At 45.4% G+C, this 24,238-nt stretch overlaps 2 protein-coding genes across 2 annotated transcripts in view; one reads left to right on the top strand and one right to left on the bottom strand.

The window, feature by feature from the left end:
- The window catches only part of SASS6 (SAS-6 centriolar assembly protein), a 35,864-nt gene extending 27,849 nt beyond the window's left edge, over positions 1-8,015 (top strand). The window contains exons 15-17 of the mRNA XM_036272785.1: positions 5,340-5,437; positions 7,710-7,804; positions 7,897-8,015. Of these exons, the coding sequence (XP_036128678.1) occupies positions 5,340-5,437; positions 7,710-7,804; positions 7,897-8,000 (297 nt within the window). The 3' untranslated portion in view covers positions 8,001-8,015. The remainder of the gene's footprint in view (positions 1-5,339; positions 5,438-7,709; positions 7,805-7,896) is intronic.
- Positions 8,016-10,177: 2,162 nt separating this feature from the next.
- Positions 10,178-24,238, bottom strand: part of MFSD14A (major facilitator superfamily domain containing 14A) — a 28,634-nt gene continuing 14,573 nt past the window's right edge. Inside the window, exons 5-12 of the mRNA XM_036273510.1 lie at positions 23,275-23,389; positions 20,237-20,455; positions 19,847-19,960; positions 19,157-19,228; positions 14,323-14,435; positions 13,231-13,328; positions 12,385-12,548; positions 10,178-11,519 (exon numbers count right to left, since the gene is read on the bottom strand). Coding sequence (XP_036129403.1) covers positions 11,313-11,519; positions 12,385-12,548; positions 13,231-13,328; positions 14,323-14,435; positions 19,157-19,228; positions 19,847-19,960; positions 20,237-20,455; positions 23,275-23,389 — 1,102 coding nt within the window. The 3' untranslated portion in view covers positions 10,178-11,312. The remainder of the gene's footprint in view (positions 11,520-12,384; positions 12,549-13,230; positions 13,329-14,322; positions 14,436-19,156; positions 19,229-19,846; positions 19,961-20,236; positions 20,456-23,274; positions 23,390-24,238) is intronic.

Raw genomic sequence — 24,238 nt, 5'->3', positions numbered from 1 at the left:
AGTTAAGAAGAATTAGATATGTATATTCAAAAGAATACTTTTATTTATTTATTTATTTTTATCCTCACCCGAGGACATTATTTTTTTCCCCATTTTTTGTTCAGATAGAGTGGGAGGGGGAGAGAGAGAGAAACCTAGACGTGAAAGGGACACATCGAGTGGCTGCCACCTGCACGACCAACCAGGGCCAGGGACAAACTGTAACTGAGGTACGTGCCCTTAGTGGGAACCGAACCTGGGTCTCTCTGGACCGCAGGCTGATGTTCTAACTGCTGAGTCAAACCAGCCAGCGCTGTTCTTTCTTTAAATACAATCACACTTGAGTGTACGGATTTTTATCATAGCATCAGTTTTTTCTTGAGAATTATGATTGAGTTCAAAATTGCTTTTCATTTTAAACAGCTTTCCAGGATTTATATAATGTGTAAAAGGAGGATAAGAACAGGTTGGTAGGGCTAAACGTGACTTAGGAAATAATAGGTTTACCTTTCTTATAGTCCAACAGGAATCCTAGAACAAGATCGTTCTTCCTCACGGGCGTGGCCTGCAGGGAGTCCTGTGTCATTTTGCTACACGCGCTTGTGATCGTGTGTCCCCAGCAGTGAGACACAAATGAAAACAAAACACTTTGAGTTTAAGCCTCTAAAGCATGAATATTTGTTAATTGCATGCTATGCTACTGAGCTACTGTATTATATACAGTGTACTTTAAAGGTTAACATAGAATCTGATGTGAAAGTTTTAATACTGCCTCTGTCAAGCCACTGAAAAACAACAAAAGCAGTATCCAACTCATGCTGCAGTTTCCACTTGTAAAATGGAGCAAGATCTTAAGTACCTTACTAGATTATTGTGGGGTGAGTGAGTTAATGTATTTGCTTAGAATATTACCAGGTGCATGGTAATTGCTCCATAAATGGTATCTATTATTATTAATAAAATGTACTCAAAAATAGAAATTAAAGAATGAGATTAAAAATGTATATAACTTGCCCTGGCTGGTGTGGCTCAGTTGGTTAGAGTGTCATCTAGTACACCAAAAGATTGTGGGTTTGATCCCCAGTTAGGATGCCTATGGGAGGCAATCAATCAATGTTTCTCTCCCTCCCTCCCTTCTTCCCTCTCTCTCTAAGATCAATAAAAATAATATCCTATGATGAGGATTTAAAAATGTATATAAGTCAAAATTACAGGATTTTTTCTTATACCTCAGTGGATGGTTGTAATCACCGCCTTCCTTGGAGACCACTAATCTGGGTAGCCTTGTGCTAGCATCTGCTGCATGTGATCGTATGCACATTCATTCAGCTTGTGCTCTGCTACTGGGCTGTTAGGTTGTTTGCGGTCTCTGTGGCCTTACACAGATTTGTAGGATGGATTCTGGAAGGTAACTGGGTTATAGGCATTTTGGCCTGTGTGGTATTTTCATGGTTATTAAGTGAGGAGCATCTTTTTATATATTTATGGGTTGTGTTTCTTCTATAAAATTTCTGTTAATCAATTTTATTCATCTTTGGGATATTTAACCATTATAAAATGATGTCATAAATATATTTTTTAATCCTCACCTGAGGATAATTTTTACATTAATTTTTTAATAAAGCTGGAGGGAGAGAAGGAGGAAGGGGCGGGGAGAGAGAGAGAAACAACGATGCGAGAGAGACGCATCGATTGGTTGCCACCCGCACAACCCCGACTAGGGCTGGGGATGAACCGCAACTGAGGTACGTGCTCTTAGCTGGAATCGAACCAGGGACTCTTTGGTCCGCGGGTGATGCTCTTACTGCTGAGCCAGACTGGCCAGGGCTATAAATAGTCTTATATGTTCCAGACATTAGCTGTTGGTTTTATATATTTATTGTCATCATTTCTCTATTTTGGACTTGTCTTTTTAGTCTCTTTATGGTGCCATTTATTTATTTATGTGTTTATGTATTTATGTATGTATGTATATATGTACTTACATACGTACGTACATGCCCCTAGTGGAAACCAAACCCGGGACTCTCTGGTCTGCAGGCTGATGCTCCAACCGCAAGCCAAACTGGCCAAGGCTCTTTATGATGCCTTTTAAATTTAAAACTTTACTAAGATATAATTTACATGCCATAAAATGCTCCCATTGTTATGTTTACAATTTAATAACTTGAGACAGTTTGTAGAGTTGTGACACCGTCACAACAGTCCAGTTTTAGAGTATTTATGTTTTCCTGACAAGTTCCATAGTGCTTTCTGCAGGTGATCCGCACTCTTCCCCTAAGCAGATGAGCAACTACTGATCTGCTTTCTGTCTCCATAAATGTGCCTCTGCGTTTTATAGAAATGGAATCATGCAGTGTATAGCTTTCCTTGTCCTTTTTGGTCAGTGTCAGATGTCTGAGGTTGTGCAGAGGCTGGTGCACATGAGTAGTTCGCTCCTCGCTGCGGTGCCCTGTATGGCAGGCCGCGTCTGTGCCTCCGTTTGCCGTGTGAGGGCCAGCTGTGTCATTTTCAGTTTGGGGCTACCGCAGAGAAAGCTGCTGTGGACATTGGTGTGCAGCCTTTTATTTCTCTCGAGTGAATACCTACGAATAGAACGACTGGAGACATACTCAATTTTTAAGAAACTGCCCTATTTTTCTGAAGTGGCTATAACATTTTCAGTCCTGCACTGCCTGCTGTCCAGTATTTGAGAATATTTTTATTATTTTGTCCAATTTTCTAATTGTTTATGATTGGTGGTCAGAAACTGTGTTATGTATTAATATCTGATACTCAATTTTCCTCACTTTTTTTGCATGTTTATTTTTTATAAGGAATATTAGAATCACTTTGTCTTGCTTTTAAAAAGTCCTGTTTGGCCCATCTGGTGTGGACTCAGTGGTTGAGCGTTGACACATGCACCAAGAGGTTGCAGGTTCGATTCCCGTTCAGGGCACATGCCTAGGTTGTGGGCCTAATCCCCAGTGGAGGGCATGCAGGAGGCGGCTAGTTGTTGTCTCTCATTAATGTTTCTGTCTCTCCCTCTCCCTTCCTCTCTCTAAAATCAGTAAAGGGAAAAAAATTATTTTAAATAAAAAAAAAATTAAAAAGTTCTATTTGTGTTTAATGTTACCATGTTAAATGTGTAGATCAATGTTGGGAAAATCAATAACTTTTTGGTGTGCAATTTTTATTCATTTTTGTTACAGATGTTTCTTCTTTTCTTCCCCCTACAACACCCCCCTCCCGATCCCTCCCCCAGCATTGTTGTCTGTGTCCATTGGTTACACATGCATGCATATAAGTTCTTTGGCTTATCTCATCCCTCCCTCCTGCCCCCTCTGAGATCTTTCAGTCTGAACCGTACTCCTTTCTGTATCTCTAGGTCTGTTGTTCATCAGCTTATTTTGTTCATTATAATCCACAAATAAGTGAAATCGTGTAGTATTTGTCTTTCTCTGATTAGCTTATTTTGCTTAGCATAATATAGTCGGCCCTCATTTATTGCAGTTAATCATATCCAGACTCTACCGTGATAAATGAATTTCCGCGAAGTAGGATTGTTTATACAGTCTTCCCTCGCCACTTCACTCTTCTTCAAAAACACCACATGATAGGATAGAGTGAAGCCACGAGTCGAAGCGCGAAGTGTCAAGGGGCGACTGTACTCTCCAGGTCTTTCCATGTCATCTCAGAGGATGAGAGATCTCTCTTTCTTACAGCTGCATACTGTTCCATTATGTAAATGTACCACACCTTTTTTGTATTTTATTTTTTATTTTTGCCTTTATCTTTAGATAGAGCAGGAGGAAAAGAGGGAGGAAGAGAAGTGAGAGAGAGAGAGAAACACCAATGTGAGAGAGATACATCGACTGGTTGCCACCCACATGACCCCAACCGGGGCCTTGGGGCCGCAGACAAACTGCAACTGAGGCACGTGCCCTTAGTGGGAACTGAACCCCAGACTCTCCAGTCTGCAGGCTGACGCTCTAACTGCTGAACCAAACTGTCCAGGGCGATCACAGCTTTTTGATCCACTCATCTGCTGATGGACATTTGGGCTGTTTCCATATCTTAGGTATTGTGAATAGTGCTGCTGTGAAAATGGGGGTACATATATTCTTTCTGATTAGCGTTTCAGGTTTCTTAGGGTATATTCCTAGAAGTGAGATCACTGGGTCAAAAGGCAGATCAATTTTTAATTTTTCGAGGAAACAACATACTGTTTTCCATAGTGGCTGCACCAGTCTGCATTCCCACCAGCAGTGTTCTAGAGTCCCCTTTTCTCCACACCCTCACCAGCACTTGTTTGATGATTTGTTGATGGCGGCCATTCTGGCAGGTGTGAGTTGTATTAATTTGCATCTCATAGTTGTATTAATTTGCACCTCTGATGATTAGTGATGTTGAGCCTTTTTTTATATGTTTCTTGGCCATTTGTATGTTCTTTTTGGAGAGGTGTCTATTTAGGTCCTCTGCCCATTTTTTAATTGGGTTCTTTGTCTTTTGTTGAGTTGTATGAGTATTCTATATTTTGTACATTAACCCTTTATCTGATGTATGGTTGGCAGTTACACTCTCCCATATGGTGGCTTCTCTTTCCATTTGGATGCTTGTTCCTTTTGCTGTGCTTTTTAGTTTGATGTAGTCCCATGTGTTCATTTGGGAAAATCGGTATCTTTAGAATACTGAGCCTTGATAGCCAAGGACAGCAGCATTTAGCTTTCTAAGTTCTAATTTTATCCTGTTATGCTACTGTCTATGCTGATTTTATTAGGAGTTTTTACCAAAAATACTGTTTTTGTGTGCCTTTGATCTGTTAGGGTGGGGATTCATGTTTGTGGGTTTCCTAACGTAGACATTCACACATTCCTGGTGTGAGACCTGCTCAGTCACATTAGCTGTTACTAAAAATAGTTCTGTACTTCATGCTGATGTTTTGGTTTGGTCTTTTACATAGATTCTTGGATTACTTCTGATTATTTCAAAATTCAAATTCCTAGTCCTCATTCATAGCCCTTAAATAAATCTAACACAGGCTTTGAAAGTTCTCGAAAAGGGAAAATTCTCCCACAGCGCATGGTGAGTGTGGCATTGCCGAGTGTGGGTCCTTTCGCCTCAGCACTTGTTTAAATATGTCAGTGTGTGTGCTTTGTTTCCACTGTTCGTCTTGTTGTGTGACAGGAACTTTTTGGGCAAAGAGAGTATCTCTTCTCATTAAATCTGCTCAATAAAATGTGTTTGTGTTATGAACTAAAGGGTAAACCTGGCCATGTATGTTCTAGAGTATCAGAAAAAACATTTAACCACCTACCTCTGTATAGAATTGTCTCCATTCTCACTAATTTAGTTACATGAGATGTTTTCTCCCTTTCCAGGTTCAGTTTAACTTGCAGTTTACGCAACCTGGTACGTCGCTAGGGGATGCCCAGTCAGCAGCAGCTATTAGTGTGCCTTGCTCCGCTGATAAGGAAAAGTAAGTACTTGTTGACATAAGACTTCATGCTCGTCGCTTTGAAAGTCATCTAGAAGATTCGATCGGTGCTTGGAAGGCCTTGGTGCCTACTTATTTGTGACACTTTAAGTTGATGATCAGTGGAACTTAAGTTTGGTCCTTCGTAGCTGTAAGAAAAAGGTTATTCATATATTTTTTAAAACTCTATAATACAGTTAGATATATAGTGAAATTTTTAAAAAGAGATTTTTCTACATAACTGAAGATCCCCTTTCAAATATTCTTGAGCAGGTAGCCAGAAATCTTTTCAATTCCCAGGAGTCCGCTGCTCGTGGTTCTGTTTCCCAGAGGCTGCCTGCCGCCCGCAGCACTCCTTTCTTCTGACCTCGAGTGAGCTGGTGAGCCAGCTGCTCAGACTGCTCTGATCCACAGACCAGCCAGTGAAAGTGCTAGAAGCCTTTGGTAAATAAGAGTACAAAGGCTGGTGAGATTGTCCCATAGTGAGCATAAATAAGCTTTACTGTCAGTCTGTGACTTCTCTTGTGCCTACTCAGATTTCTTCCTTTGTCTTAGATCTCAAATGGCCATGAGCTGTGGCTGAATTAAACAGCTCATGTATGCAGACTTGTCTCTCCAGTAGTCCTCCTGTTTATGATGTTATCCGTATGCTTCCTTGTTAAAATTCATTAGCTTTAAGGGCCACCTGCTGGCCCTGGTCCACAGGAGCAAAGAGGCTTCTTCCTTCAGCTGTCTGGCCTTGATTCCTTGGCTGCTCTGAAGCTGCCACCAGGACAAGTCTCAAAATAGTGAGCAGTTGGGAACCTCTCTTTTTATCAGTGGTGGACACCGTAATGTTCATGTACTTAATCATGTCACACACCAAAAGCCAGTTTACTTGCACAACGCCTGATGACCATATTTACAGAACAGAGCCAAACAATCATGTTCATAAAATTAGAACTGGTCAGCTATTTTGAGTTTTTTCTGTTTAAAACTTTTTTTTTTCTTTTTCATTGTCAGCTAGTAAAAAGTGGCAGTGGGTATCAAAGGTTAAAGAAAAAAAAGTTAAAATTGAAAAAGTACCTATGCACCTATTTCATTCTTTGCTAGAAATTGGGAAGAGACCATCCTTTGATTTTAAGGTTATAATGTCATTGTTTTGCAAGGGCTTTTAATTTCTTAGTATAATTGTATTCCAGAGCAGCTGCTAACACTGGGCAGATTCCGGGGGAAGGGATCTAGTGGTGGAAGGGATCTAGTGGTAGAAAGGCGAAAATACAAGCACAAGAGTTTTCTTTCTTTTTTTTTTTTTTTTTTTTTTTCAGAGAGAGTGGGAGAGAGAAAAACATCGATTGGCCGCCTCCTGCACACCCCCCACTGGGGATTGGGCCCACAACCTGGGCATGTGCCCTGACTGGGAATCGAACTGGTAACCTCTTGGTGCAGGGGTCGATGCTCAACCACTGAGCTACATCAGCCAGGCCATAGTTTTCTTTCTGAAATATCATGTTTGTATTAGTCTAGTCAGAATTCCTTCTTGTCACAATGTATATTAATGACCACTTTGAAGCACAATTTTTAAAGAAAGAAGAAAGCATTCATTTTAAATATTGGTTGAGATAGGAAATCCTAAATAATATTGATATTCTCAGGGCATGCACGTGTTTTTTTTTTATCCTCACTCGAGGACATTTTTCCATTTTTTGTTCAGATAGGGTGGGAGGGAAGGAGAGAGAGAGAAACATCGACGTGAAAGGGACACATCGAGTGGCTGCCTCCCACATGACCCAGCCAGGGCCGGGGACAAACTGCAACCGAGGTACGTGCCCTTAGCGGGAACCGAACCCGGGTCTCTCTGGACCACAGTCTGATGCTCTAACCGCTAAGCCAAACTGGCCAGGGCTGTATTTTTTTTTTTTTAAATCTTCACCCAAGGATATTTTTTCATTTATCTTCAGATGGTGTGGGGGGTGGGGAGGTAGAAAGAAACATCAGTATGAGAGAGACACACTGAGCAAAACCAGCCAGGGCCACACGTATTTTCATAGTGCTCTCAGAGTGTTTGTTTCTCCCACATTTCTTATCACAGCTTTTAGGATTTTGTTTTACTTATTATCATTTACTCTATACTGGGAAGAGGGGTACTTCAGTTTGTGTATAGATAAATTATTTGCTGAAGAAATCAGTGAAGAATGTGATTTATTTTGAACAAAAATTGTAAATATGTCTTATGTACAGTATATAGATTAGATTCAGAATTGTTCAAGTGGATAATTACTACTTTCCTTGTAAGCAGTGGAAATGTGGGGCTGGAACCCAAGTACCTGAAGCAAAGGGAGGGGAGCACCCCGTTACGTGGGCTCAGCCAGAACCTCCTGGGCAGCTCAGGTGAGGAGCATTTGTGAAACCGTAGTCACTGTGGGGAGTGAGGAGGGACGGGGCCTGAAGGGAAGCAGTCACCGTTTTTGTCCCATTTGCAGACCGCCAGAAAGATGGCACGTTGGGAGCACTGCAGACGTCCTGCAAGCCAGCCGCGGTCCCTTCCTCCTCAGCGTACTTCCCCGGGCAGCTACCGCACAGTTAATCCTGGGGCCACGCTGCCCTGCAGGCGACGGAGCCTAGCGCAGACGACAGCCCCACGCCCGTCTGAGCTGGCCTGCCTGGCGCAGGTGGCGCGCATCTCGGCCGCGTCCTCGTCCTCGCGGCTCGCTGCCCGCTGGCGCGGAGCTTGTGCTCAGACGGACGGGGAGGCTGCAGTGCCGCGTGCCTGAGCGTGGTGCCGCCCTCGCCGTGCGCATGCGCTGCTCCGCCCTGCCAGTCCTTACAGTTCTGAGGCAAGAGCGGATCTTTCTAAGGGACGTCCCGTCGTAATGACGATCTGGGTAAAGTGAACTTTTCAGACGTAACGGGGAACCAGAGAATGGTAATTATTTTATCACTTTCATTGCTAAAATAAAGTTTTAAATTTGACACAAGAATTATGAGGGAAGATGATTATCTCCCGAGATATCTATATTATTGATAATAATTTACAGTAAAGGAAAAAGTTCTAAAACTGAATTGATCCTTCATAGGAAGTATTTTTCTTGAAACCTTTTAGTTAACTATTGAATAAGTCTATTAATTCTGATAGACTTGTAAAAATAACTTGAGGGATGTATATTTACAGGATGAGATTAGACATAAAGAACTTTAGTCATTTGAGCTGCAGTTTATAGGATTTTATTGCTTCCTGAAAGTCTATACTCATCTAATTTTTCTCTTTCATTTGGAATTCTATTAATTTTTATGCAGTTAAATTTGTTGGATTTTGTTTGGAAATTAATACCATACAAAAGAGCATCATGACTATTCATTATATTTGCTTTTTAATTTCAAAATGGGTTTAATATTTGCTTAATAAAGTGGGCACCTATCTCTTGGTGTAAGTTTCAAGTAAAAATAGTTCCTTGGAGAAAAGTCCGTGATTTTTAAAAATTCACTCAGAATCATGGGGTTCGTTTTTTTCTTGTTGACAACCATCCAACCAATAGAGTAGCATTCTCTTATCAAAAGTCACAATTTTTATTTGGAAATGTTGCTGTTCATTTCATCCTTTAAAAATTATTTTTAAGGACCATATTATATAGATGAGGAAAGAGACATTTCAAGATACTTATGGCATACTAACAGTTCCATGGTAAGACTAAGAATCTTTGCTAATTTTTTTTGTCATCGTTAATCCTCACCCAGGGATATTTTTCCATTGATTTCTAGATAGAGTGGAAGGGAGGAAGGGAGGGGGGGAGAGAGGGACAGACACAGGCATCATTGTGAGAGAGAGACATTGATTGGTTGCCTCTCACACACCCACTGGGGCTGAGGATCGAACCTGTAACCCAGGTACATGCCCTTGACCGGGAGTCGAACCCGTAACCCTTCAGTGTGGCACCTGAGCTCTTTGTTAATTTTTTAATGAAGCCATATTGCGTCTGATGATACTCGGAACCTGCTGGCAATTATAGGATGCCCTAAACTAGGAGACTTACCTCAAACATTCAGTAACCATCACTAGACAGTGACTTTTCATATATAGTTCTCTCCTCATTTACATGCAAAACACCAGTCAGTGTGGTCACAGGGGCTTGAATTTGCCTACAAAAAATCTGGGAAGAAGCCTCTTGGTGACGTTCGAGTCTGCGTTCTTTGTCAGTACTGTGATATATGTATGTTTATGGACAGGGTTGGGTAGATGGCATTCAGGGTGCTTTCTTTTTTAGATATAAATATCCTTTTCCATATCCACATAGAAAATGAGGAGAATTTCCAAAAGATAGATCACTTTGATGTGCCAAAGATTTTTCTTTGTATTAGATGTACATGTACAGACTTTTGAGTGTGCTAATTCTTTGCTCTACCTCTTAAACTTATATTTGAAATTGTTATTCATTGTAAAGTATACATGGTAATCAAAATGTTGCATTTAATGTATTTCTGTGAATTGTGTGAGCTTGGTTTTAGTAAGTTAATATTTTGGGAGAAGGACATGTAAAAACTATATAAAAACAAAAAAGATTTATGTGTACAACATCTTTGCTCAGAAAATTGCTTTAACTACGGACTAAGTTTTCATTTTTTTGTCTTTCTACAAAAGCATTTATAGTGAAGGGAAAGAAATGGATTCAGACAGAAGGTATAAAGCTGTGATCTGTTACTGTAGAAGTGATCATGGTGACAAAGCAAAACAAGCCCTAGAGGGAATCACAGATCAAGACTTTCTTTAAAAAAATCATTAAAATATTTAATTTTATTAACAGAATATTTACATTTCTCTTAAGACCTTATTTAACCATTAAGTGAATGTTCCAAGTTTAAAAAGCATTAAGCAGTAATCACACACAAGATGAAAACAGTGTAAACTATACAGTACTTTATGTACAATTTTTACAAAGTAACACTTTTTTTTAAATAATATAACTGGACACAAAAATATACACTTTAGAGAAATTCACATCAGTAATTGTATAAAGCTCTCTTCTAGGGTCCTGAAAATTTAGGACAAACATTAGTTCTGTAAATAAAGTGTTACTGTGACAGTCCTGAAAGGCCACTATATATATTTATCTACATATAGATATCACATTGACATTTTCAAGGCTACCAGCTTTACTATGTGTTTAGATTATGTTCAAGTGTTGAGGTTAGGGTTATGCAAACATTGAAGGACAGTGGTATGACGAGCTGGGGAACAACTTCGAGCCAACACATAGATCACAGGCTCCAAACAGTCAACTGAATGAACCTCTACATGGCCGAGATTTTATTTAAAAAACAGTAGTGAAGAATGTTTAAAATAAAATTACTACAAACAGGCTTAAAACATGATTCAGATTTAGTACAATTTTCTTGAGTTTTTAAAAATGCAAGCAATTCATTTACCATTTCTTTAGTGCATCTGTATTAAGGCTTTGAATTATTTGACCCAACGTTTTAAGGTAAAATCTGACTCAAGGTTTTACAAGGTTAAAAACGAACAGGTCCACAGCCATACTTCCTATTCTGTCTGCTGCGAGTTGGCATAAACAGTTAAAGCTCAACACTTGGGGAAATGGTAGAGACATTGCTAATCTAAGAAGTCACATATAGTTTTTAATGAAAGGATGTATATAATAAAACAAACAGCTTAGTGGCAAGAAAGTGGTGCTAATAAACAAAAGGTTTCTTTTCAAAAGAAATTGTAACATCTTTGGAAAACTGTCCAAAACTTCCTTTAGTCCCCAGGAGTCCATGCAGATACGTTTCTTAAGACACCCTTCAAGTGTATCGTAGACAGAAGTGGAATGTACATCAGTACTGCAGGTGCACACTCAGACCTGGGTGCAGGTGGAAAAGTCTTCCTGATTGCGGCTGTCACCTGTCACACATTGGTGTCCTGGAGTAAGGGTTCTTTGGCCTCTCCTGGCGCCTGCGCGCTATGAGGATGGCTGTGACCGCCACAGTGCTTTCTCCAGCTGCTGGACCGCAAGCTTAAGTTGGTGTGTTCCGGAATAAACAAGGCCACCAGCAGAGCCAGCAGAACCGAACAGGCTCCAAAGAGAAAGGGGGGGCCAGGGATGATGGAATTCTAGGGAAGAAAGAAAATTGTAATTAGTATTTTTGCATAAACATTGTTGCCCATAACTGACTGCTATGAATTATAAGACTACTCTCTTTTAGTATTAAAGCCATAGTTAGAAAAAGCATTCCCTTTTGGGGAGAAAATTCTGGGGATAACAGATGACCCAAGAAAGCAACCTATGCAAAAAGAATGTCGCTTGCAGCACAAAACCTGAACACATTCTAGGAGCCTTCACTTAATTTGTTAGTTCAAGAGGAAAACAGGGCAGAGATCTCAAAAGTGAGACCAAGTAGCTCTTCTGCCTCCAGCCACAGAACCAGTGCCCCTTTCCCTAGGGGCTGCAGTGGGGCAGACACTGCTGTGACCGTGGGAAGACGCGACACGTCTATGATTCAGCCAAAGCTCGCGCTGCCACTGCTGTGGACCGCCCGCAAACAAGCACTTGATGAATTTAAAACCAGCCTGCACGGGTTAGAAAATTAGTGCACAATCCTGCCCAAATAAGCAAGGAAGCTGCTGAGCAGCCTGCACTGGTGCGAGCACTGTTTGCAGGTAAGATTCTGTGTGCAGAGGGAAGGCTAGCAAACGAGCGGGCACGGTGCTCGGTGCTCCGCGGACCTGCGCCTCTCCGCAGAGTGCAGGCTTCCTCCGTGCTCCGGACACCCCGGGTGCGTCTCAGGTGGAGCCGAGCAGCACTACAGTGACTGTCACCGTGCCCCCGCGGTGCAGTGCCAAACTAGCACACTGAAACGGCTTTTCCTTCTCAGGGGTAATGTACGCACAGCCAGTCGGGCTCTGGTTTACAAGTGTTGTAGTCAATCTGAAGTAATGGGAATGTCCCAGCTTTCGTGAGCAGCCCGTGTCTTTTTACCTGTTCAAAGTGGTGCTGTGGGCTGGTGTTTGTCCCCAAGTCTGTTCCCGTCATTGGCAGCTCTTTCAGTTCCACGTGGAATATGTAGAAAATGAACCCGTAAAGAGCTGGTCCCAGACCGTTGCACAGCCCTCGAATTCCTGTTATCATTCCTTGAACGACACCTAAGTGTTGGAACAGAGGACCGCTCAGCGCTCTGCTACCCTCGAACCAGCACCAACAACTGGCAAACAGCTCGTCTAACACCAGCAATTGACTGTGATGGCCTTCAAAGTCACTCAGAGGCCATCAGCTCTACAAAGTGCAGGGACCCTGCTGTGCAGAGGGGAGCTCAGGTGGGTGGGGTGCAGGAACAGGAGGGCAGAAGCCTTTTACCCCCCTGTGAAAGTTCCCAAGCCAAGAGCCAGGCAGGAGTTCACAGACGACTGTTCTGTGCCCCAGGCCGCCATCTGTATCCCCATCTAGTCACATGTAGACCTGTACATATTTGTCTTTGAGATGTTCTCTCATTTAAAATGCAACTTGTTTTCTGTCCTCATGTACCAACCAAGTGGCCACTGCCCCTTTTATGACTAGATAGCCTTTTCAAAGAATTATGAGCATTTCAAGAATTAAATGTTCCCACCACAAAGCTAAGACGATTGAAACGTTTGCCGTGTGTGCTCAGATCACAGCCTGGAGGACTTCCGTAAGGACGCACGTCCCCAGGTGTCCAGGGCATCAGAGCAAACAGGAGTGGTCAGTGTGTATGAGGGGTCAGAGTGAGAGACAAGGCTCTGTCTGCACACGGAGAGAACACAGGCTGTGACGCTGTTCACACAGCTGTCACAAGTCCTAGCAACTCACCTTGTTGATCAGCATCAGCAGTTCGGGACACAAGTGCGCTGACAGCGGGGAAGGTGATGCTGGACATGGCGGCCACGGCCCCTGCGGCCCACATCATCCTGCAGGCAGAGCGGCAGAGCTGAGACCCCTGCTCCACTGGCCCGGCACACGGCTCGGTGCGGCCACACCGCTCGGGGCACCATGTGAGATTTCTGTGCCCCGTGGAAAACCCAAGTCACTAGATCCTGGAAAGGCCCCCTCCCTCCTCTGTATGTGGAGAATGTATGTAAAACAAACACTGAATGTTTCCAAGCACATGAAACCAGCAACTGTTCCCACTGACTTCTGAGTCAGTGGAGGTATCACTGATTCAATAAAAACTTTGGACGCTATGGTTCAATGTTTAAAATAAATGTTTTAGATAAGCTGTGAACAACTCCTAAAAGCTAGACTAGAAAACAAAACGTCCACCAGCCCACACCAAGTCCAAACCGGTGATGTGTTCAGTTTGCAGAACACAATTACGAGCGGGAGCTCAGTCCTGACAACTGAGCACGAGTGGACAAGGGCCATCTGAGGTGGGCATCCTCATCCCCTCCCCTCCCCTGCCTCAGGGAACCAGTTTGGCAACAAGGGCGGATGGGTCTCAGCAGGAAGCTGGACCAGAACTACTGGACTCTGCTCCCTGACTTCTGGTTTGCCATCAGTATTACCACTGGGGCTACTCGACTTTTTCTAACCAGAAAAACAAAAAAAGGTAACACCAGGTTTCAGGGCCCTGTTGCTGCTATGTGCTTTCTCCTAATGACAAAGTGATTAAGGCATTAAATGCTCATTAGAGATTCAAAGGCCTCAATAATCTCATTAGAAAGCCCAGCCTGTGACTCAGCTACAGAACGTCACCTTTCTGACCTCAGGCCATCCGAGAATATTCAAACACACAAGGAGAGGTATCTTATACAGTTTGAAAGAAAAAAACAGAAAGAGACTAAAGTCTAAGCCTTAGTTGAGAAGCAAATAACTACAAAAACTCAATTATATCTCAAAGTGAGAAAAAAATACGAAAGAGGCAAACACCGAGGCGTGTAAGAAAGGTAAAGCAATCACACCTACCAAGGCTCAGAGCCGAAGCCGTACCACGCCAGCTGTAGTATCTGAAACCCCAGACCCAACAGAATGGTGTTCTTATTTCCAATTGATCTCATAAGTAAGCTCAAGACTATGGTCTGAAAAAAAAGAAAGACCAAAATGGTTTGTCAGCATGAATGACTTTTTGAAAGAAAAAATATTTGGTGACTTCTTTCAACCTATAATAAGAGGACTATTACATTTTCTTATATTTTGATTTTTCAGCAACAACTACCCTGAATGTGTCTGAGACCATCCCTCCAGGTGGCAGAAGCAGAAACGAAGGGTCCTTCTGCTGACAGGCCCAGGTTCAGGGAGAACCCAGGAAACTGAAACAGAAGTGAGCTTCATGCAGCAGCACTTTTCTCCCGAGGACCCCCTAAATCGGAAATTCAAGTAGTAGGGTCAAAGTGTTTCCAACCAATGATTTGGGAATCCCTGCTATGTAATAACTTAAAAAAGTTCTAGGTCCGAATTACTCTGACATGCTTAGCCCCCTGCACTAAAAAAAACCTAAGCAATCTAGTTGGCCCTCGTTTATCATGGTGAATCAGTCCCAGACGTTATCACGATAAATGAATTTCCGCGAAGTAGGCTTCTTTATTTATACATAGTCGTCCCTCGCCACTTCGCGCTTGGACTTTTGTGGCTTCACTCGATCGCAGTTTTTTTCCAAGATAGTATAGATTTGAAAAACCGTGATCGAGTGAAGCCGCAATAGCTGAAGCGCGAAGTGGCGAGGGACAACTGTGTCCTTCACCTCGGTTCACCCGCTGCCGACGCCATGATGCTTGACGGGCAGTCAGTCAGGTCCCCGAGCAGACGTGGGAGAAGCACAGCACAGGAACCAAGAACTCAGCCTCTGGGGAAACAGCCTGGATCCTGCTCTGGGCTCTGGCCGTGTGGCCCTGGGCAAGTCGCTGCACACTGACAGTCTCTTGTAAAGCGTCCCTTCCACAATGGCAGTACCAGCACCTGCTGCACACTTGTCACGTTCACATCACGTGCTCAGCACTGCCTGGCACACAGGAAGCATTTCATAAACACTTTTGGGTTTATGGCTCAGTGCTGGAGCATCGACCCTGCACCAAGAGGTCGCCAGTTCAATTCCTGGTCAGGGCACGTGCCCAGGTTGTGGGCCTGATCCCCAGTGGGGGCGTGCAGGAGGCAGCCAATCGATGTTCCCTCTCATCAGTGTTACCATCTCTCTCTCCCTCTCACGTCTGCCCTTTCTAAAATCAATAAAGGAGAAAAACAACAATAAAATAAATTACTTAGTATATATACAGTGTACAACAGGAAAATAATTTAGTGTCCATTCAGTATAACTCATTTTGAAGAGAGATTAAATGGTTTATGACTTAACCAAGACGACAATCAGTCGCGCAAACGTTTGCCGAGGCGCTGCTACAGCCAACTGTACTCTCCTGCAGAGGGCAGTGGCCTGAGTGATCAATGAGCAGGTCAAAGTGCTGGTCAGCAAACATTACCTCCCGATGGAGAGAAGACGGACAAAAGCACACTTATTTCACAAGATAGTTCCAGGCTGTGGCCGCCGAGAAGAAGGGAAAGTAGGGCCGTGTGAGAGGTGCTGCTGACCCTGGGTGGGCAGAGATGGCCTCAGAAAGGCCTGGTGACAGCAGACACCAGGGGATGGATGACTGGGTTCAGAGGGAGAACAAATCAAGGATGCCGCCGAGTTTTCTGGCCCCACAACCCAGACATGGGAGACACCTACCTGCAGGAGCAGGGCGAGTGCACTGGAGGGAGGAGGCGGAGCCGGGTGCGGGCCGAGGAGGGGCGCCCGCAGACAGGCTCGCACTGCTGCTCACGTCTGAAAGCCACCAGCACCCAGAGGCCGGCAAGCGCAGAGGCAGAGAGCTGTGGCAGCCGAGCTCCCCCCACCCCCGTGCAGTCACTCTGCAGGTGCCGGGACCTACGGGAACTGAGCCAAGGCCCAGGGGCAACTCTGCTGGGCCCCGGAAGGTGCATCTATCTAGCGTTACCAGAGCCAATGGTTTGGGGGAACTGCATACCCATATTTTTATATAAACTTCCCAATTCCGACATGTTTACTACTACTTTTTCAAGTTTTTAAAATGCTATGGAAAAACCCAGTGACCTCTGCCTGGGTTGGCAATTGCGGGGCTGCAGGCACAGTGCAGGGTGCTGGAGGGCCCACAACAGACGGGAGACCATCCCGACCTCACGACCAACCTGGGCAAAACCGACAGCAACAAACAGGTGAAACCTGAAACACAGTGTATTCTTTTTTTTTTTTTTTTTTAATCCTCACCGGAGGACACTTTTTCATTCTTTGTTCAGATAGAGCAGGAGGGAGAGAGAGAGAGAGAAACATCGATGTGAAAGGGACACATCGAGTGGCTGCCACCCGCATGACCAACCAGGGCCGGGGACAAACTGCAACCGAGGTACGTGCCCTTAGCGGGAACCGAACCCGGGCTCTCCGGACCGCAGGCCGACGCTCTAACCGCTAAGCCAAACCAGCCAGGGCCACAGTGTATTCTGTACACGGACAGGGCTATGCCCAAGTTCACACGGGAACTCCGAGAAGGGGTACTTAGGACAGAGAGAGGGAGACCGAAAGTACAGGAGCAAAGGCATTGGGTAAGCAGTACCATCGACAGGCATGAGGGGCTGCCAGGAGCAGCTGCAGGCTGCTGGGCGGGAAGGGAAGGACATGGCCTTTCATGGGCTCAGAGGTCAATGGGTCAGTCATTCTTAATTGTTCATTCACACAAACAAGAGTACAAGATGATCCTTCTACCTTTGTGCTTTCTATTCACAACGTTTTAGAGTTCACCTAATGACATAAAAATGCAGTTACCAATAGATACAGACTACATACCCTCCTCTACACCTGTTTTTGAACACCAACTAATTTTGCCCTTTTAAAATGTGATTTCACATCTCACATACTATGTTTCCACATAGGCCCAAAAGCAAAATGGTCACTTAAGTACCATATACCTGGGCCATCCACCCGGGGGGCTGGGTGTGCCACCTCCTCCCCAGACTCAGGGCCCTGCCACCGCGTGCTGTTTCCAAGAACCCATGCACACTCCTGCAGGCACCCGACTGCCCTCCAGGTTCTGAGCTCCAGGGGCTGTGGTCCACCTGTGTCCCGTCTGCCAGGTGCCACCTGATGAGCTGAGGGGAGGTTCCCCTGCAGCACCATCAGCTCATCCCAGCACAGTCCATGTTCCTGCCTGAACGTGATCAGATCAGAATGAAGCAGACTCCCAACCTCACAGCTACTCTCTCAATGATCATGATCGTGAACTTTGGCCTGATCTCTCCATCCAAATCTCAAACAGAATACCAGTAAATCTACTCGCCACGTCTGAAAAACATAACGCTACATGTGGCCAGCTCGGCTTCACCCCAGGAGTCAAGGTCACTGAACACGTCCAGCTGTTCTTCCTACGTGTCCACTGTCCTGTGTTACTCTAGTTTATATATGAGAAACGAAACACTTTCCTCCCAAACCGAAGAGCCCTTTTTGGGCAGGCAGGAATGAGTATTTAAATGCAGTGTATCCCACATTCAGATTTCCAGGACACAGAAATCAGAAGCCGCACTGACACGCAGCGGCACGTGTGCACGGGTGCGGCCACGGGGAAGGCCTGTCACAGAATTGAATTTGAGTTCATCACTGACCTACCAAAATGCATAGATGATGAGCTCTGCAGAGGGAGCCCCACTAAGAGACGAAGGAGCCCCCAAGAGTCCAATTAAACAACTCTCCCTTCCACTTTCTCAACAAAGAAAGCTGGGACCTGACAGACTGGACCCAAGGAGGGAAAACACATTCCATCTTTCAGTCTAGAAAAAACAAAGCCAATCGGCCAGGAGTGAGTGTGTGGGGCTTTTTTTTTAACAGAAAGGAGACTCCAAGTGAGGAAGAGATTCCAGTCACTGGATTAGAATTTATTATGGAACAAAGGTAGCTTGCAGGCCATGAAACAGTATCTCCTAAGAAAATCCAAATTCTTTCTCAAACAGCCCCCGGTGAGCGCCTGGGCTCCCGGGATGCACACTCCCAAGCCGTTCCTGCCCAAGCCTGTGGGTTCCTGCCCTTCCTGAGTCTGAGACAGCCCGAGAGGCCCGCCGGACCTGCCCCCGGACTTCCTGAGCAACTCTCTCCTGGGCCCTCTCCCCGGCCTCTCGGCCACGGGCTGTCCTCTCGCGTGCCAGGCAGTCCCCCGAGGGGGTTTTGCTCTGGTGCTGCTGAGCCCTGCTTCCTGCACGGCTCCGGGCTCAGTCGCATCCTGAGTCTGCTCCCAGGGAGGCTGGGGCATCAGCAAGGCCTTCCCAACCCTCCGGGGAAAATCACACCTGTCGCTCTTTACATCCCCTGGGCCCCTTTTCACAGTTCCCATTACACCTGGTACGTTCACACTGACACACTTAATACGTCTTATTCTGTAAGAGTGTGACCCCGCAGCCGGAACGGAGTCAGTTCACTGTCACATCCCGTGGCCACCACATAGTAGGTGCTCAAATATGTGCTGAACGAATGAGTCAACGAGAACAGAACATGAAATTTCCCACTTTCGGCAGGTATGTACCCTGGTGTAAGTCAATAAACTATCTTTCTGATTTATACATCACGTTGGTATGTCAGTCCCCAAATCTGAACAATCAGCTACTGACAAAATTAACTTTCTGAGCCTGTAACCCACAGAGCCCACAGGGCAACTCCACTAGGACCCCATCACGGGAGTGTCACCGGAGGCCCCCGACGCCAGCCAGGGCCCAGCCTCTGTGACACGGCTCTGACTGACAAGACGCTCACCTGCGCGATGATGGAGAGGATGCCGAGGACGGCTATGAACGCAGCGACGCTTTCTGGTGAAAACTTCATTATCTAGGTTTCCAGAAAAAGTTACATTAATAAATAAAAAGGCACAGCAACACCATACTTACTACTAATGCAGCCACTTGTATGTTAACATTGGATAGGCCAGAAAAAACCCCAAACTACTCATTTATAACCAAAGAATTCCTCAGCGACAGAAGCTGGTTTGACTGAGAACCAAAATTTACAAGTGTTATAATGCTAAACATGATACCGACTTAAGTCAGGGTAAGTAATCGAAGTCCCTTTGCTCACACAGGCCGGGGGCAGGCCCAGCACTCAGACTCCGGACAACGGGACGCACCGCTGGTGCCTTCCTCGGCTGAGCAGAGAGCAGGGCGAGGCCGACCTGGCTCCCGGCAGCCGCGGGGCTGATCCAGACGGCAGAGCCGGTCTCTGAGTGGCCTGAGGCTTTACCCTATCACCCGAGCCCTGAAGAAAACACTCCAGACAGGGAACCCTCTGTGACGAAGGACAGGAGCCTCACCGCCGGGAAAGCAACGCGTCAGCTGCTGTACACAAGATGGTATTTGTCTTTCAAGGTCTCTGCTCTGCAGCTCCCGAGGGGCCTCGCTCTGTTCTCGGTACGAACAAGGGGGGCGCAGCGGACCTGGGGCGCGGGCTCACCTGTCGGAGGTACAGGAAGAAGCTGGAGTACTGGCCGGCCTCGGGCAGGTAGGACAGGAACACCGTGATGCAGATGAGCAGCACTATGGAGTCCTGGCCCACTTTCTTCAGGGACTAGAACGAGAGGACTGCCGTCAGGCTCCCCAGCAAAGTGCTGACCGCTGCTCAGATGACACAGAGGTGTCGGGCAGCATGTGTCCAGACACCCATATCTTTTTCTTCCATTTACTTCACCCTCCCCACCCAAATAATTCTCAAAAGAATTTGAAAAAAATGTTTAAATCCCTCCAAATATTTTCTTCCCCAGACATGTTCACAACAAAGTATCACTGCTGCATGGAACCGCGCGTTCACTTTTTGGCTAAAGGGATGGGAAAAGTGGAAGCTTACTGCAAAGGGGTCAGCCTGTTCCCAAGAGATGGGCGCCCCCCAGGATGCAGGCCGCATCTTCTCGGGCAGAGACTCGGGCACAGCCACCAGGATGAAGCAAATATCCAGCAGGGCGATCGCTGTGGCCAGGACCACCACCAAGCTGTCCCCGTACACCCGCCCGAGATAAGCCCCGATGGCAGGGCTGATCACCAAGCTTGCGGCGAATGTTGCTGAGACCTGGAACAAGTCAAGGTCAAAGGTGAGACAAGTGAAGACATGTAACCCCTTTCTTCCACACCAGAGTGACTGATGTCAGCCCTGGATGCCCCACCCCCTTCCTCCTCCTACCTGTGTGGTGCCTTACAATCTGCAGGAGAAACACAATCAGGCTCTTGACTAAAAACCACTAAGCCTCTGAGACAGTGGCTTCAAACTTTTTTGAAGCCATTTGTTCAAATCCTACAGACAGACTCATAGGTAACACAGACGGAGCTGAGGAAGGGCAGGGGGGCCTGGCGCACCTTCCCCAGGTCCCCTGCAGACACCCTCAGGCTCTGTGAGAGATCTAAAAACAACTCTAAGGAAGTCCAAGGTCACCTGGATGTCCCCACAACAGGAACATTAAATTAAATGACTGTTCACCATGACACATACCTAAAGCTGGCTGAATGAAGCGAAAAACCCGAGGACCACCTGCTCATCAGGCCACAAGTCCCCACAGGCAGCAGGGCTGGAAAAAGGGCGTGCACGGAGCACCTTCTGCCACGTCTCTCCAGCTCGGAGGACGTCTGTGCAAGTCCCCACGGGCGGCAGGGCTGGAAGAAGGGCGTGCACGGAGCACCTTCTGCCACGTCTCTCCAGCTCAGAGGATGTCCATGCAAGTCCGAGGAAGACAGGTCAAAGCAGAGAGGACACGAAGGAAACTCAGCCCCCGACTCTCTGGCCTACTGGACAACGGGGCCTGCACATTAGCAGACGTGACTGCATGTGACACTTATCAGAGACTACACCCTTCAAACGTGTGCTGGACATGTGTGAGCTGCTGCTACGGCCTGGCCTTGACTCATCTTGTTTCTACACCACTTCGACTTTGGGGTGGAGGATTTCAGCTTCACAGAAGTGCTTATTTTTAGCTGTTTATTAATAACTACTCAAGACAAGCAATTCAATTTTCAAAGGTCAGACACCTGACAAGTACATACAATTCCAGTAACTTCAAACATCTAGCTATCAACTCATGTCCATCTACTGGTGAATGGATAAACAAAGCGTGGTATATCCCACCCGGAATCCACGCAGCAATGAACACGGATGGCCCTAAGAGACTGCTAAGTGAAGGGGGCCACACACAAAGACTGCCTTTTTCATTATTTCACTTCTATGGAACTTCTACTAAAAGTAAAGCTACAGAGACAGAAAGCAGACTGGTGGTTGCCTGAGGTCAGAGTCAAGTGAGGATGGCTGGTGGGGGCGTCTCAGGGACTTTCTGGGCGGATGGAAATATTCTACTAGATGGTGGTGTATCTGGTTGTGACAGCCTGGCAAACTCAACACAGTGGGCTGTGGTCCCAGGGGGCCTGGGCATGAGCAGAGCTGTGCCCGAATGGGGAAGAGGAGGGCAGTGAGGGATCTGGGAGTGTCAGAGACCAGAGTGCGGGAGTGAGCAAGGTCCACCCAGAGTGCAGTGGTCGTGTCCTGTCCCTTCTCCTCCATGCTCCCACCCAGCAGGCAGGCAATCAGAGGACCACAAAGGTAAATGCCCCACCCCCCTTCACCTGCATCTATATTACTCCAAAAGACTTAAGTTGAATTGCTAGAATATGCCTTTAACACATAAAGCCTCCAGGTTGAAAACTGTTAATTCCAAAGATATGGCTATGACAAATCACTTCAGCAAAAGCAAAAATTGGATTTTGTTTTTGGAGCATGGTCACGGTTGCATAACTATATAAATGTACTAAAATTCACTGAACTATGCACATAAAATGGATGAATTTTCTGGTATATAAATTATATCTCAATAAAGCAGTTAAAAAAATTCTGGCCACCATCAATATCTTACCAATAAACGTTCTAAATTTACAACTGGAATCATTAGTTCTTCTAAGTTTCTCACTTTGGGTATTCCCCCCAAAAACCTCTCAATTCCATGATTCTTTGTTATAGTGTCCTTCGAATCAATGACAGTCTCTCATAAAACTAAGATTCAGCCTAACACAGGTATTCGTCATTTATCAAGCTGCTTGTCCCGCCTGGCTGGTGTGGCTCAGTGGTTAAGCGTTGACCATGCACCAAGAGATCGCCAGTTCGATTCCTGGTCAGGGCACATGCTTAGGTTGTGAGGGGTGTGCAGGAGGTAGCCAATCGATGTGTCTCTCTCCAAAATCAATGAAGAAGAAAGAAGAAAGAAAAAGAAAAGATGCTTGTCCCATATTTGCTGAAACTCATCACTGCTCCCCTGCTGGCTACCTGTGTATTACTGTGCAGATGGGAACTATTCTATTCCTAGATCTGAGACAACAGGCTGCACGGCCACTAACTATTCAGTTCACCTCCACAGTGTCCAGAGCTTGGCGAACTGCCACCTGGGGGCCTCAATCTAGCTGAGCACGGCTCCTGCGCTTTCAGAGCTGTGAACACACATAAGGCGCCAACCAAAGCATGTGAGAGGGATGGTACGGGGCCCACAGAGTCACAGAAAAGGCTGATGTCGGAGCCAGGTTAGCCTACTGATTTAGATCAGCCATTAAATATTAGTAATTTTTAACTCATGATTACTTAATTCCTTTGTTGTAGTATAATGTTCAAAGAACTTCAATATCATAAAAATAGTCTACTGTAGTTTCAAATCTGACATGTAACTAACAAATACATACTGAATGAAAGTATCAAAACGTACAAGGCTTTATACGCAAAAAAATGTTTAATGTAGTCTAAAGGAACGGTTTTATTATAAAATGTGCTTTATGCAAAAAACAAACCCTGGCGATACAAAGATGTGCCTCCCTGGATGCGATCGACAACCCAGGTGGCACCCACAGGTGGAGCACACGTACCTGTCCGTAGGCCATACTTCTTTCATGTTCTTGAGTTATATCTGCTACGTATGCGAACACCACAGAGAAAGTCACTGCAAAAACCCCAGACACGGAGATGACAGCGAAGTACCACCTGGGATCGAAAGACAGTGACAGGAAGTGGTGAGAACAGTCGCTACGACCTCCCTCCCGCACTCCCGTAAGTGGCTCGGAGGAAGGCGGGCTGGCTGCCGTCACCGGCTCACCGGGGCAGTTAGTTCTTCTGTAAGTGGTGAGCCACAGAGACTAGGAAACACAGGCTAGGTGGCCCTTCGACATCAGCTCAGCTACGTGCAGGGATAGTATCCAGAGCTGTAAACTTAGATTATGTCTTCAGGTCAATCTTTTACCAAACTGTTGAATTTTTAAGTGGTTTCGTTTCTACTCAAAACAGCAACAGAGTCTATTATAATTCAACCATTACTATCGCCCACATACACAAAAAAAAACAAAATTCAGTAAATAAAACTGAGAAACAAGTTATTCTTTATTTACTTTGAGCCTATATATAGAAACTAGATGTTTTTCTTCTGTAAATTATCTTTAGCTCTTTAAACATTGCCAAAACAAGTAACTCAGTCTTCACGTAGAAAAAAACCTATATGGCAGTATTCATAAGACTGAAAATAGTTACTATAAAGAGAAACAAAAGGTATTTTAAAAAGCTCTATGATTCCAAATAACAAGTTTCTAGTGTAATGCTAATGTCTAGTTTAAAAGCACGTGTGCCCATCTAAACCCTGAAATATCCCATAGACCGCAGCGCAGCTGCTTTCCACAGCGAGCTCTCTGCTCATTCCCGACACGCCCTTGCTGACACTTCCTCTGAGTCGCTAGCATTCACCAGAGGTCTGGATTCCGAGTTGAGGGAGGCCCTGCCCTGTGCACACCCTCGATCTCCCGGGCACCCCCAGAAGGGCAGCCCACCCCCGATGTGGGTTAG

The sequence above is a fragment of the Molossus molossus genome, unplaced genomic scaffold (genome assembly GCF_014108415.1).
Source record: "Molossus molossus isolate mMolMol1 unplaced genomic scaffold, mMolMol1.p scaffold_m16_p_20, whole genome shotgun sequence".
Lineage (NCBI taxonomy): Eukaryota > Metazoa > Chordata > Mammalia > Chiroptera > Molossidae > Molossus > Molossus molossus.
Note: the sequence above shows the minus strand (reverse complement) of the source record. Positions and strands in the feature narration are given on the sequence as shown.